The sequence below is a fragment of the Hemitrygon akajei genome, chromosome 13, assembly GCF_048418815.1.
Source record: "Hemitrygon akajei chromosome 13, sHemAka1.3, whole genome shotgun sequence".
NCBI lineage: Eukaryota > Metazoa > Chordata > Chondrichthyes > Myliobatiformes > Dasyatidae > Hemitrygon > Hemitrygon akajei.
Genome location: NC_133136.1, coordinates 94698103 through 94713633, shown reverse-complemented (window position 1 = coordinate 94713633; position 15531 = coordinate 94698103). Strand labels below are relative to the sequence as shown.

Sequence of the window (15531 nt, the reverse complement as noted above, 5' to 3'; positions counted from 1 at the left end):
ACCGGATGCAGTATACCACACCAGCTGACTCACAGGTGAAGTGTCACCTCACCTGGAAGGACTGTCTGGGGCCCTGAATGGTGGTGAGGGAGGAAGTGTAAGGGCAGGTGTAGCACTTGTTCCATTTACAAGGATAAGTGCCAGGAGGGAGATCGGTGGGAAGGGATGGGGGAGACGAGTGGACAAGGGAGTCGCGTAGGGAGCGATCCCTGCGAAAAGCAGAAAGAGGGGGGGAGGGAAAAATGTGTTTGGTAGTGGGATCCCGTTGGAGATGGCGGAAGTTACGGAGAATTATACGTTGGACCTGGAGGCTGGTGGGGTGGTAAGTAAGGACAAGGGGAACCCTATCCCAAGTGGGGTGGCGAGTGGATGGGGTGAGGGCAGATGTGCGGGAAATGGGAGAGATGCGTTTGAGAGCAGAGTTGATGGTGGAGGAAGGGAAGCCCCTTTGTTTAAAAAAGGAAGACATCTCCTTCATCCTGGAATGAAAAGCCTCATCCTGGGAGTAGGTGCGGCGGAGATGGAGGAATTGTGAGAAGAGACATTTTTGCAAGAGACAGGGTGGGAAGAGGAATAGTACAGGTAGCTGTGAGAGTCCGTAGGCTTATAGTAGATATCAGTAGATAGGCCGTCTCCAGAGATGGAGACAGAAAAATCAAGAAAGGGGAGGGAGGTGTCGGAAATGGACCAGGTAAATTTGAGGGCAGGGTGAAGTTCATCTGTCATTTCTTTGTCCTCCTTTACTAACTCACCAGCATTATTTTCCAGTGGCCAATATCTGCCCTTATTTCATCTTCTCCCTTCTTATAGCTTAATTAGCTGCCTTTTGTTGGATTTTAAAAGCTTCTCAGTCATCCAACTTCCCACTCATTTTTGTTACCTTGTATGCCCTTTCCTTGGCTTTTATGCAGTCCTTGGCATCCTTTGTCAGCCATGGTTGCCTACCCTTGCCTTTCACCTTGTGAACTATTCCCAGAAACTTCAACCATCTTTGTTCTGCCATCATCCCCACCAGTATCCTCCTCCAATCCACCTGAGCAAGCTCCTCTCTCATGCCTCTGTAATTCACTTTATTCCATTGCGAAACTGATACATGTGAGTTATGCTTCTCCCACTAAACTGCAGTATGAATTCAATCATATTATGATCACTGCCTCCGAAGGGTTCCTATGTGTTAAGCTCCTTAATAAGATCTGGGTTATTACACAACACCCAATCCAAGATGGCCTTTCCCTGAGTAGGGTCAAGCTCAAGCTGCTGTAAAATAACATCTCATAGGCATTCAATAAATTGTAATGTGGGATGCAGAGATAGCAGAGGAAGTGAATGCGTATTTTGCATCAGTGGAAGACATCTGCAGTATACCAGACATTCAAGAGTGTCAGGGAAGTGAAGTTTGTGCAGTGAAAATTACGACTGAGAAAATATTCAGGAAGCTTAATGGTCTGAGGGTGGATAAATCTCCTGGACCTGAAGAAATGCACACTTGGGTTCTGAAGGAAGTAGCTGGAGAGATTGCGGAGGCATGAACGACGATATTTCAAGAATCGATAGATTCTGGCATTGTACCGGATGACTGGAAAATTGCATATGTTACTCCTGTGTTTAAGAAGGGTGGGAGGCAGCAGAAAGGAAACTATAAACCTGTTAGCCTGACAGTAGTTGAGAAGTTGTTGGAATCAATTGTTCGGGATAAGATTACGGATTAACCTGAAAGCACCTGACAAGATAGGCCAAAGCCAGCATGGTTTCCTGAAAGGAAAATCCTGCCTGACAAACCTACTGCAATTCTTTAAGGAAATTACAAGCAGGGTAGACAAAGGAGATGCAGTAGACGTGGTGTACTTGGATTTTCAGAAGGCTTTTGACAAGGTGCCGCGCATGAGGTTGCTGAGCAAGATAAGAGCCCATATAATTACAGGGAAGTTACTAGCATGGGTGAGGCATTGGCTGGTTGGCAGAAAACAGAGAGTGGGAATAAGGGGATCCTACTCTGCCTGGCTGCAGGTTACTGGTGAAGTTCTACAGGGATTGGTGTTGGGACTGCTGCTTTTTACGATGTATGTCAATGATTTGGACAATGGGATTAATGGATTTGTGGCTAAGTTTGCCGATGATACAAAGATAAGTGGAGGAGCAGGTATGTTGAGGAAACAGAGCCTGCAGAGAGACTTAAGACAGTTTAGGGGAATGGGCAAAGAAGTGGCAAATGAAATACAATGATGGAAAGTGTATGGTCATGCAGTTTGGTGGAAGAAATAAATGGGCAGACTATTATTTAGACGGGGAGAGAATTCAAAATGCAGAGATGCAAAGGGACTTGGGAGTCCTTGTGCAAGATTCACTAAAGACTCCTGTTTCCTGCTTCTTATATGTTAAATATAAGAAACAGGAAGCAGGAGGGACTCATGAGAAATATAGGCTAGCCAGGAAGGAGCTTAAGAAAGGACTTAGGAGAGCTCAAAGGGGCATGAGAAAGCCTTGGCATGTAGGATTTAGGAGAACCCCAAGGCGTTCTATGCATATGTATAGAACAGAAGGATGACAAGAATGAAGGTTGGGGCCACTAAAGGATAAAGAAGGCAACATGCCTGGAGGCGGAGTAAGTTCGGGAGGTCCTAAATGAATACTTTGCTTCAGTATTCACAAGTGAAAAGGACCATGATCAGGGTGAGGTGGACAATGTGCTGGACAATGGGGAGATTAAAGAAGAAGTGTTGGATCTTCTTAAAAACATCAAGATTGATAAGTCCCCAGGGGCTGGACCTGATATACCCCAGGATGATGTGGGTAGTGAGAGAAGAGATTGCTGGAGCAGTAGCTATGCTCTTTGAAACCTCTTTGGCTGCAGGGGAGGTGCCGGAAGATTGAAGAATGGCAAATGTAGTTCCCTTGTTTAAAAAAGATAATAGGGAGAATCCTGGGAACTATAGACTGGTGAGCCTTACGTCAGTGGTCTGCAAACTATTGTAAAGGATTCTTAAGGATAGGATCTATGAGCATTTGGAGAAGTACAGTCTACTCAAGGATAGTCAACATGGCTTTGTGAAGGGAAGGTCGTGTCTCATGACCCTAATTGAGTTTTTTGAAGAGGTAACAAAATAAATTGATGAGGGTAGGGTGGTAGATGTGGTCTACATGGATTTTAGCAAGGCATTTGACAAGGTCCCCCACGAGAGACTCATCCAGAAAATCATGAGGCATGGGATCAGTGGAACCTTGGCTGTTTGGATCAAAAATTGGTTTACAGGAAGAAAGCAGAGGGTAGTAGTGGAAGGAAAGTATTCTGCCTGGAGGTCGGTGATTAGTGGATTGCCGCAAGGATCTGTCCTGGGTCCCCTGCTCTTTGTGATTTTTATAAATGACCTGGATGAAGAGGCGGAAGGATGGGTGAGTAAGTTTGCGGATGACACGAAGATTGGAGGAGTTGTGGATGGAGCTGTAGATTGTCAAAGGTTACAAGGGGATATAGACAGGATGCAGAGTTGGGCAGAATAATGGCAGATGGAGTTCTATCTGGATAAGTGTGAGGTGATGCATTTTGGAAGGAGAAACCAAAAGACTGAGTACAGGGTTAATGGTCGGTTATTTAAGAGTGTGGATGAACAGAGGGACCTTGGGGTTCATATCCATACATCCCTCAAGGTTGCTGCACAGGTTGATAGGATAGTTAAGAAGGCCTATGGGATGCTAGGCTTCATTAATAGGGGGATTGAGTTCAAGAGTAGAGAGGTCATGTTGCAACTCTACGAATCTCTGGTGAGACCACACTTAAGAGTATTGTGTTCAGTTTTGGTCACCTCATTATAGGAAGGATGTGGACAGATATGGACAGGGTACAGAGGAGATTTACCAGGATGTTGCCTGGATTGGAAAACAAGTCTTATGAGGCAAGGTTTGCAGAGCTGGGACTTTTCTCTTTGGAGCGTAGAAGGATGAGAGGGGACTTGATAGAGGTCTACAAGATTATGAGAGGCATAGATAGGGTGGATAACCAGTACCTGTTTCCAAGGGCACGAATAGCAAACACCAGAGGGCATATGTACAAAGTTAAGGGAGGGAAGTTTAGGGGAGACATCGGGGTAAGTTTTTTTACACAGAGGGCTGTGGGTGCCTGGAATGACTTGCCAGGGATGGTGGTGGAGGCTAAAACATGAGGGGTATTTAAGAGCCTCTTGGACAGGCGCATGGATGAAAGAAAAATAGAGGATTACGGGGTAGTGTGGGTTTAGTACATTTTTAAGGAATATATGGGTTGGCACAACATCGAGGGCTGAAGGGCCTGTACTGTGCTGTAGTATTCTAGTGTCTAGTGTCTAAAGGTTAACCTGCAGGTTAACCTGGTTGTGAAGAGGGCAAATACAATGTTGGCATTCATTCCTAGAGGTGTAGAATATAAGAGCAGGGATGTGATGTTGAGGCTCTGTAAGGCACTTGTGAGACCACACTTGGAGTATTGTGTGCAGTTTTGGGCTCCTTATTTTAGAAAGGATATACTGACATTGGAGAGGGTTCAGGGAAAATTCAAAAGGATGATTCCAGGAATGAAAGGGTTACCGTATGAAGAATGTCTGGCAACTCTTGGGCTGTATTCTATGGAGTTCAGGAGAATGAGGGGGGATCTCATAGAAACATTCCAAATGTTAAAAGGCCTGAACCAGGGGTTGGCAACCTTTTTGCTTCTATGGGCCAGATTGCGTATTAATGAGCGGTCAGAGGGCCAAATAAATGCCATAATAAACTTGAAATATGGGAATTATCCATTTAAATACATCTAGTTATGTTTTGCCTCAAATTAATGAATAAAGCATGCTAGAAAATCATTTGTGCTTAACCAAGAATGCCAATTGGTAATCAAAGAACTCAGTTTAGTTACAATTTATTTCAATCAAGCCTTCTTTTGAATCTATTAGAAGGACCCAAAGAATCTTTAAACATAAAACATGAAGATGATGCATTGAATGGTGGTAAATTAAGTATAATAAAAAAGAAAATGTTAATGCAAACATTCAATAAATCAATGTGAAACCTGATGCTGTTTGTTGCTTGAAAGCTTCTCAATATTGGTTGTCAGACTTGTTGATGACAAGAGCAAGACATTATCCAGATGGGCATCAGTCAATCTTGTTCTCAAATGGATTTTAGTGTGCTTCATTTTTGAAAATAATTGCTCCCACAGATAAGTGCTGCCAAACAATGATGCCATCTTGTTAGGATACTTCCCACTTGAATGAATATATTTTCTATAGAAGTCAAGAACTGACACATCTTCAGAATGAAATTTCAATCTGAATATGTCATCACACTGCATCTCAATCAATTCCATTTGAAAAATTTCTGATGCAGTTGAGTAGCAAAAAGCTTGAACTCATTTGCTTGCAAGTGAAAATCAGCAAAACAAGATGAAAACTCTTTTCTCAAATCTTGGACCATATTTCCACTGTGGCAGGTCTCGAAATGTCGCCTGATATTTGCCACCTTCTTTACAGCAACATTTTCTAGGTAAATGAGACAAACTGGTTTCCCAGCTTGCTCTATGAAGAAGTAATCTAGTGTCCAAGTGTCTTGAAAATTTCGGCACTCAGTGTCTATCTTCCTGCGTTTTGCATTAAATGCTATTGGAATTTTTTTCTTTGATTTTATTTTGAAACACGAGTTATTCAACAAGTATCATAGCACATCTAAATATGTGGATATTTAGCATGGATTTCTTGTTAAAACACAGTGACTCTGTTTCTGTTTACAAATTTGAATGATCCCATCTGAACATCTGCGCGTGCATGGAGAGTATCTAATACATTAATAAGGTAGACTGCCTTCCCATCATTCGAATATACCAGTGTTTGGTTTGGAACAAAATGGAACCTGGGGCCAGTGTAACAAGACGCCATGCATGCCCATCAGTGTGGTCGTGTGAAACACTCAGAATGAGGAAAAATCGCTCATGGGCGGGATAAGCATAGTATCCCAATATTTGCTCTCAGGCCAGTCAAAATACCTTCGCAGGCCATAGGTTGCCTACCCCTGGCCTGAACAGATTAGATATGGCTATGTTATTTCCCATTGTAGGGGATTCTAGGACAAGAGGGCACGACTTCAGGATTGAAGGACGTCCATTTAGAACAGAGATGTGGAGAAATTACTTTGGTCAGAGGGTGGTAAACCTGTGGAATTTGTTACCATAAGCGGCCATAGAGGCCAAGTCATTGGGTGTATTTAAGGCGGAGATAGGTTCTTGATTAGCCAGGGCTTCAAAGGGTATGGGGTAAAAGCAGGGAGTGGGGATGACTGGAAGAATTGGATCAGCCCATGATTTAATGACAGAGCAGACTCAATGGGCAGAATGGCCTACTTCTGCTCCTATATCTTATGGTCTTATGTGATCGCCTATTAAGGAATGAGACCGGGCAAGTAACAAAAGTTTGCGTAGGGGAACACTTTGTATCTAGTGATCATAAGGCCATTAGAAACATAGAAAGCCTGCAGCAAAATACAGGCCCTTCAGCCCACAATGCTGTGCTGAACATGTACGTAGTTTAGAAATTACCTAGGGTTACCCATAGCCCTCTATTTTTCTAAGCTCCATGTACCTATCTGGGAGTCTCTTAAAAGATCCTATTGTATCCGCCTCCACCACCGTTGCCGGCATCCTATTCCATGCACTCACCACTCTGTGCTTATATTTAAAAAAACACTTACCCCTGACATCTCCACTGTACCTACTTCTAAGCACCTTAAAATTGTGCCCTCTTGTCCTAGCCATTTCAGTCCTGGGGGAAAAGCCTCTGACTATCTACACAATCAATGCCTGTCATCATCTTGTACAGCTCTAACAGGTTACGTCTCATCCTCTGCTGCTGCAAGGAGAAAAGGCCGAGTTCACTCAACCTATTCTCATAAGGCATGCTCCCCATTCCAGGCAACATCCTTGAAAATCTCCTCTGCACCCTCTCTATGGTTTCCACGTCCTTCCTGTAGTTAGGCGACCAGAACTGAGCACAGTACTCCAGGTGGGGTCTGACCAGGGTCCTATATAGCTGCAACATTACCTCTAAACTCAATCCCACAGTTGATGTTTCCTTAAAAACACAATCAACCTGCATAGCAGCTTTGAGTATCAAAGTTTAGTTTCAAAGTAAATATGGAAAAAAGATAGGTCTGGACTGTGGGTTGAGAATGTAAATTTTGATGGTATCAGAAATGATCTGGCAAGATTTCATATGTAGGAGGCCTCCAAAAGTGAAATTCTGTAAGAATAAAGCTGGTATATGCCTATTAGAGTAAAAGGTAAAGACAACAGGTTCAGAGAACCTTGATTTTCAAGAGCTATTGAGGCCCTGTTTAAGGAAGAAGTAGGAGCTTCACTGGTATAGGCAGGCAACAATAAATGAGGTACTTATGGATTATAAGAAAAGCAAGGAAACACTGGAGAAAGAAATCAGGAAGGCTCAAAGGAGGCATGAGGTTGCCCTAGCAGACAAGTTGATTTGGATAATGGAATTGATGGCTTTGTGGCAAAGTTTGCGTATGATACAAAGTTCGGTGGATGGGTGGGTAGTGCTGGGGAAGCAATGTGATTGCAGCAAGACTTGGACAAGCTGGAAGAATGGGTAAAAAAGTGGCAGATGAAATAGAGTGTTGGGAATTGCTCCATTTTGTTCCATTTTCCATTTTGTGTTCCATTTTGGTAAAAGGAACAATAGTGCAGACTATTATCTAGAAGGGGAGAAGGTTCAAACATCAGAGGTGCAGAGAGACTTGGGAATCCTTGTGCAAGATTCCCAGAAGGTTAATTTACAGACTAGTCAGGCCACACTTTTGGTATACTATTGTCAACAGTTTTGGGCCCCATATCTCAGAAAGGATGTGTTGTCATTGGAGAGAGTCCAGAGGAAGTTCATAAGGGTGATTCCAGGAATGAAGGGGTTAACATATGAGGTGCGTTTTGCAGCCTTGGGCCTGTACTCACAGGAATTTAGAAAAATGCAGGGGTATCTCATTGAAACCTACTGAATGTTGAAAGGACTAGACAGGGTGGATGTGGAGAGGATATTTCCTATGGTGGGCGTATCCAGAACTAAAAGGCACACTTGAGGAGTGACCTTTTAGAACAAAGGTAAGGATGAATTTTTGTAGCCAGAGAGTAGTGAATCTGTAGAATGTTCTGCTACAGACTGCAGTGGAAGCCAAGTCCATGGGTATATTTATTGCTGAAGTTGATTGTTTCCTGATCGGTCAAGACATCAAAGGATATGGCGAGAAGGCAGGTGTATGGGGTTGAGTGGGATCCAAGATCAGCCATGATGGAATGGTGGAGCAGACGCAATGGGCTGAATGGCCTAATTCTGCACCAATGTCTTATGGTCTTGTATATATTAAGAACAAAATAGTTGCAAGGGACAAAATTGGTCCTCAGAAGTTTGGTAATCTATGCATGGAGCCAAATGAGATGGGGGAGATCTTAAAGCTGTATAGCTGTATATAGATTTGCATCTATATTTATTCGGGAGAAGGACACTATAGGAGTGAGGCAAAGCAACAGTGAGGTTATGGACCCTATACTATGTGCAGGGGAAGAGGTGTTTACTGTTTTGAGGCAAATTAGGGTGAACAAATCTCCAGGGCCTGACAATGTGTACTATGGGCCTTGTGAAGGCAAGTGTAGAAATTGCAGGGACCCTTCTGGATCATTGGGACCTCTTTTGGGGCAGGTGTGACCTGTACAAAAAGGACGGATTACACTCGAATCTCAGGGGGACCAATACCCTGGCGGGAAGGTTTAATAGAGCCGTTAGGGAGGGTTTAAACTAGCTTGACAGGGGGATGGGAACCGGAATGATAGAGCGAAGGAGAGGGAAAACAGAAATAGATCTAAGGCAGTGAGCAGTAAAGATGTCAGGAAGGACAGGCAGGTGATGGAGCAAATTTGCAGCCATTGGGATGAGTTGCAGTGCAATCAATGCAAAAAGTACCAAATACTGGACTTAAGGTGTTATACTTAAATGCACACAGCATAAGGAATAAGGTGGAAGATCTTGTTGTACAGTTACAGATTAGCAGGTATGATATTGTGGCCATCACTGAGACGTGACTAAAGGATGCATGTCTCTGGGAGCTGAACGTCCAAGGATACATGGTGTATCGGAAGGAACAAATTACAACAGGAAATAGAAAAGGCTTGCCAGAAGGGTAGTGTTATGATAATTGTAGGGGATTTTAACATGCGAGTGGATTGGGAAAATCAGGTCGGCACTGGATCTCAAGAGAGAGAATTTGTAGAATGTCTACAAGATGGCTTTTTAGAACAACTAGTTGTTGAGCCCACTAGGGGATCGGATGTACTGGATTGGGTATTGTGTAATGAACCAGAGGTAATTAGAGAGATGGAACTGAAGGAACCCTTAGGAGGCAGTGATCACAACATGAATGAGTTCGCTGTGAAATGTGAGAAAGAGAAGCCGAAATCCGACGTGTCGGTATTTCAGTGGAGTAAAGGAAATTATAGTGGCATGAGAGAGGAACTGGCCAAGGTTGACTGGAAAGGAACACTAGCGGGAAGGACGGCAGAGCAGCAGTGGCTGGAGTTTATGCGAGAAGTGAGGAATGTGCAAGACAGATATATTCCAAAGAAGAAGAAATTTTCGAATGGAAAAGGATGCAACTGTGGCTGACAAGAAAAGTCAAAGCCAAAGTAAAAGCAAAGCAGAAGACATGCAAGGAAGCAAAAATTAGTGGGAGGACAGAGGATTGGGAAGATTTTAAAAGCTTACAAAAGGAAACTAAGAAGGTCATTAAGAGGGAAAAGATTAACTATGAAAGGAAGCTAGCAAATAATATCAAAGAGGAGGCTAAAAGCTTTTTCAAGTGTATAAAGAGTAAAAGGCAGGTGAGAGTAGATATAGGACTGATAGAAAATGATGCTGGAGAAATTGTAATGAGAGATAAGGAGATGGCGGAGGAACTGAATGAGTATTTTGCATCCGTCTTCACTGAGGAAGACACCAGCAATATACGGACATTCAAGGATGTCAGGGAAGAGATATATGCACAGTCACAATTACGACAGAGAAAGTACTCAGGAAGCTGAATAGTCTAAGGGTAGATAAATCTCCTGGACCAGATGGAATACACCCTTGTGTTCTGAAGGAAGTAGCAGTGGAGATTGCGGAGGCATTAGCAATGATCTTTCAAAAGTCGATAGATTCTGGCCTGGTTCCGGAGGACTGGAAGATTGCAAATGTCACTCCACTATTTAAGAAGGGTCAAGGAAGCAAAACGGAAATTATAGACCTGTTAGCTTGACATCAGTGGTTGGGAAGTTGTTGGAGTCAATTGTCAAGGATGAGGTTACGGAGTACCTGGAGGCATTTGACAAGATAGGCAGAACTCACCATGGTTTCCTTAAAGGAAAATCCTGCTTGACAAACCTAGTGCAATTTTTTGAGGAAATTACAAGTAGGCTAGACAAGGGAGATGTAGTGGATGTTGTGTATTTGGATTTTCAGAAGACCTTTGACAAGGTGCCACACATGAGGCTGCTAAACAAGATAAGAGCCCATGGAATTACAGGAAAGTTGCATACGTGGATAGAGCATTGGTTGATTGGCAGGAAACAGAGAGTGGGAATAAAGGGATACCATTCTGGTTGACTGCCGGTTACCAGTGATGTTCCACAGGGGTCCGTGTTGGGTCCGCTTCCTTTTACGTTGTATATCAACAATTTGAATTATGGAATAGATGGCTTTGTGGCTAAGTTTGCTGATGATACAAAGATAGGTGGAGGGGCCGGTAGTGCTGAAGAAACAGCGAGTCTGCAGAGAGACTTGGATAGATTGGGAAAATGGGCAAAGAAGTGGCAAATGAATTACAATGTCAGAAAGTGTACAGTCATGCACTTTGGTAGAAGAAATAAACAAGCAGACTATTATTGAAGTGGGGAGAGAATTCAAAGTTCTGAAATGCAACGGGACTTGGGAGTCCTCGTGCAGGATACCCTTAAGGTTAACCTCTAGGTTGAGTCAGTGGTGAAGAAGGCGAATGCAATGTTGGCATTCATTTCTAGAGGAATAGAGTATTCCTCATCGCAGAGATGTGATGTTGAGGCTCTATAAGGCACTGGTAAGACCTCACCTGGAATACTGTGTGCAGTTTTGGGCTCCTTATTTTAGAAAGAATGTACTGACATTGGAGAGGGTTCAGAGAAGATTCACTAGAATGATTCTGGGAATGAGAGGGTTAACTGTTTGACCGCTCTTGGACTGTACTCCTTGGAGTTTAGAAGAATGAGGGGGGACCTCATAGAAACATTTCGAATGTTGAAAGGCATGGACAGAGTGGATGTGGCAAAGTTGTTTCCCATGGTGGGGGAGTCTAGTACGAGAGGACATGACTTGAGGATTGCAGGGTGCCCATTTAGAACAGAGATGCGAAAACATTTTTTTAGCCAGAGGGTGGTGAATCTATGGAATTTGTTGCCATGGGTGGCAATGGAGGCCAAATCATTGGGAGTATTTAAGGCAGAGATTGATGGGTATCTGAGTAGTCAGGGCATCAAAAGTTATGGTGAGAAGGCGGGGGAATGGGACTAAAGGGGAGATTGGATCAGCTCATGATGAAATCCCGGGGCAGACTCAATGGGCCGAATGGCCGACTTCTGCTCCTTTGTCTTATGGTCTTATGGTGGTCTTGGAGTGAGATTTTTAAATGATCCTTAGCAACAGGCTCGAGACGATTAGAAGATGGCCAATGTTGTTCCACTGTTAATGAAAGGCTGTAAAAATAGGCCAGTGTGCTTGACGCTAGCAGTAGGAAAGTTATTAGAAGGTAGTCTGGGAGACTGGCTGTATAAGTATTTGGATAGACATGGTCTGATTAGGGATATTCAGCATGGTTTTATGTGTGGTAGGTCCTGTCTAATCAATTTTAGTTTTTCAAGGAAGTTACCAGGAAAGTTGATGAAGGCAAGGCAGTGGATCTTGTCTGCATGAATATTTGACAAGGTCCGACGTGGAAAGTTGGTCAAGAAGGTTCAGTCGCTCTGCAGACAAGATGAAGTTGCAAATTGGAATAGACATTGGTTTTGTGTAGAAGCCAGAGAGTGGTAGTAGATGGTTGCCTCTGACTGCAGGCCTGTAACTAGTGGAGTGCCGCAGGGGTCAGTGCTGGGTCAGTTGTTGTTTGTCATCAATATCAACAATCTGGATGATAATGCGGTTAACTGGATTAGCAAATTTGCAGATGTCACCAAGATTGGGGATGTAGTGGACAGCAAGAAAGACTATCAGAGCTTAAAGGGTAATCTGGACCAGCTGGAAAAAAAAATTGGGCTGAGAAAAGGAGATGGAATTTAATGCAGACAACTGAGAAGTGTTGTACTTTGGTAGAACCAACCAGGGTAGGTCTTGCCCTGTGTACTGCAGGGCACTGAGGGGTCTGTTAGAACAAAGGGATCCGGCAACACAAGTCCATAATTCATTGAAGGTGGCGCACATGTAGATAGGATGGTAAAGTACACTTGGCACACTGGCTTCATGAATCAAAGTATTGGGTACAGGAGATGAGTTGGTATATTTAAGTTGTATAAGATGTTGGTGAGACAGAATTTGGAGTATTCTGTTTTGGCACTTGCCTACAAGAAGGATATAAATAAGGTTTAAAAATTACAGACAAAACTAACAAGTTTGTTGCCAGGACTGGAGGACCTGAGTTAGAAAGAAAGATTGAATAGGTTAAGACTTTATTCCCTGAAATGTAGAAGACTATGATGAGATTTGATAGAGGTATACAAAATTATGAGGGGTATTGATAGGGTATCTAAATGCATGCAGGCTTTTCCCATAGAGTTTAGCTGGGACTACAACTAGAGGTCATTGGTTAAAAGTGAAAGGTGAAATATTTAAGGGAATGAGGGAAAACTTTTTCACTCAAGGGGCTGTGAATGTAGAACAAGCTGCCAGTGCAATTTGTACACAGGCTGGATTTCAATGTTTAAAAGATGTTTGATTGGTACATGGATGGTATGAGTAAGGAGGGTATGGAGGGCTATGGTCTGGGTGCAGGTTGATGGCAATAGGTAGGTGAATTAGATGGGCAGTAGGGACTGTTTCAATGCTGTACTTTTTATGACCATATAACCATATAACAATTACAGAATGGAAACAGGCCATCTCGGTCCATCTAGTCCGTGCCGAACGCTTACTCTCACCTAGTCCCACTGGCCCGCACTCAGCCCATAACCCTCCATTCCTTTCCTGTCCTCATACCTATCAAATTTTACTTTAAATCACAATACCGAACCTGCCTCTACCACTTCTCCTTGAAGCCCGTGCCACACAGCTACCACTCTCTGAGTAAAGAAATTCCCCCTCGTGTTACCCTTAAACTTTTGCCCCCTAACTCTCAACTCATGTCCTCTTGTTTGAATCTCCCCTGCTGTCAATGGAAAAAGCCTATCCACATCCACTCTATCTATCCCCCTCATAATTTTAAATACCTCTATCAAGTCCCCCCTCAACCTTCTACACTCCAAAGAATAAAGAACTAACTTGTTCAACCTTTCTCTGTAACTTAGGTGCTGAAACCCAGGTAACATTCTAGTAAATCTTCTCTGTACTCTCTCTATTTTGTTGACATCTTTCCTATAATTCGGTGACCAGAACTGTACACAATACTCCAAATTCGGCCTTACTAATGCCTTGTATAAAATTGCCTTGTACAATTTTAACATTACATCCCAATTCCTATACTCAATGCTCTGATTTATAAAGGCCAGCATACCAAAAAGCTTTCTTCACCACCCTATCCACATGAGATTCCACCTTCAGGGAACTATGCACCATTATTCCTAGATCACTCTGTTCTGCTGCATTCTTCAATGCCCTACCATTTACCATGTATGTCCTATTTTGATTAGTCCTACCGAAATGTAGCACCTCACACTTATCAGCATTAAACTCCATCTGCCATTGTTCAGCCCACTCTTCTAACTGGCCTAAATCTCTCTGCAAGCTTTGAAAACCTACTTCATTATCCACCACGCCACCTACCTTAGTATCATCTGCATACTTACTGATCCAATTTACCACCTGACATTCTAAATATTGACATAATAGCATACCTACGGTTTCTTTGTAGATGCTGGTGACTGTTAAGTGTTCAGGTTGGAATTGTATATACAGTAATTCAATTTTGACATGTCTGCTTTTAATATATGATTGTCAGACTGTGATTCATCTGAATTTTGGAAATTAATCAATTTTAGAAATAACAATAAAAACTAATGATGTGCTCATAGCAATTGTTTCCCAAATTGTAATCCCTATGTTCTATGAAGCCAAGCAAAGTTTAGCCTTTCAACATTGCAAGTGAATGTTCTAATGTATCTCATTTTAATTATATTAAATATATTTCTCATTATGATGTTATTTACAGGCAGAGAAAGGAAAGAATGAAAAGAAGCAAAAGCAAATGAAGAGTGTCTTGTGTAGGGACCCATTACCTCCCTGGAGCCCACCGAATAAAACAATACCATTTGGAAAATAAGCACTTTAACACAGTGTAAAACTAACATGCCTGTACTTTTTAATTGAATTCAGAATAAATTTTGATTTGCATTAAATTTTGATTTGCAGTTTGAATTTCAGAATAATATAAATTATTACAATATAACAATGTTTTATAAAAACATGGTTTGAAAAAAAGAATGGGGCAGTTTCAACATTATTCAAACAAAAATATTATGTAGCAGGAAATACTACAGCACAGTACAGACCCTTCTGTCCTCGATGTTGTGCTGACCCATATATTCCTTTAAAAAAAGTACGAAACCCACACTACCCCGTAACCCTCTATTTTTCTTTCATCCAAGAGGCTCTTAAATACCCCTAATGTTTTAGCCTCCCTGGCAGGTCATTCCAGGCACCCACAACCCTCTGTATAAAAAAACTTAGCCCTGATGTCTCCCCTAAACTTCCCTCCCTTAACTTTGTACATATGCCCTCTGGTGTTTGCTATTCGTGCCCTGGGGAACAGGTACTGGCTGTCCACCCTATCTATGCCTCTCATAATCTTGTAGACCACTATCAAGTCCTCCTCTCATCCTTCTACGCTCCAAAGAGAAAAGTCCCAGCTTTGCTAACCTTGCCTCATAAAACTTGTTTTCCAATCCAGGCAACATCCTGGTAAATCTCCTCTACATCCACATCCTTCTGTTATTCTGTTATGAGGTGACCAAAACTGAACACAATACTCTGAGTGTGGTCTCACCAGAGATTCGTAGAGTTGCAACATGACCTCTCTACACTTGAACTCAATCCCCCTATTAATGAAGCCTAGCATCCCATAGGCCTTCTTAACTATCCTATCAACCTGTGCAGCGACCTTGAGGGATGTATGGATTTGAACCCCAAGGTCCCTCTGTTCATCCACACTCTTAAGTAACCAACCATTAACCCTGTACTCAGCCTGCTGGTTTGTCCTTCCAAAATGCATTACCTTACACTTATCCGGATTGAACTCCATCTGCCACTTTTC

The 15531-nt window shown here is 42.7% G+C and overlaps 1 protein-coding gene across 11 annotated transcripts in view; it reads left to right on the top strand.

The window, feature by feature from the left end:
* Positions 1-14617, top strand: part of map9 (microtubule-associated protein 9) — a 260518-nt gene extending 245901 nt beyond the window's left edge. For all 11 annotated transcript variants that reach the window (XM_073065102.1, XM_073065097.1, XM_073065099.1 and 8 more), the window contains one exon: positions 14431-14617. In XM_073065102.1, the coding sequence (XP_072921203.1) occupies positions 14431-14541 (111 nt within the window). In that variant the 3' untranslated portion in view covers positions 14542-14617. The remainder of the gene's footprint in view (positions 1-14430) is intronic.
* Positions 14618-15531: the final 914 nt, after the last annotated feature.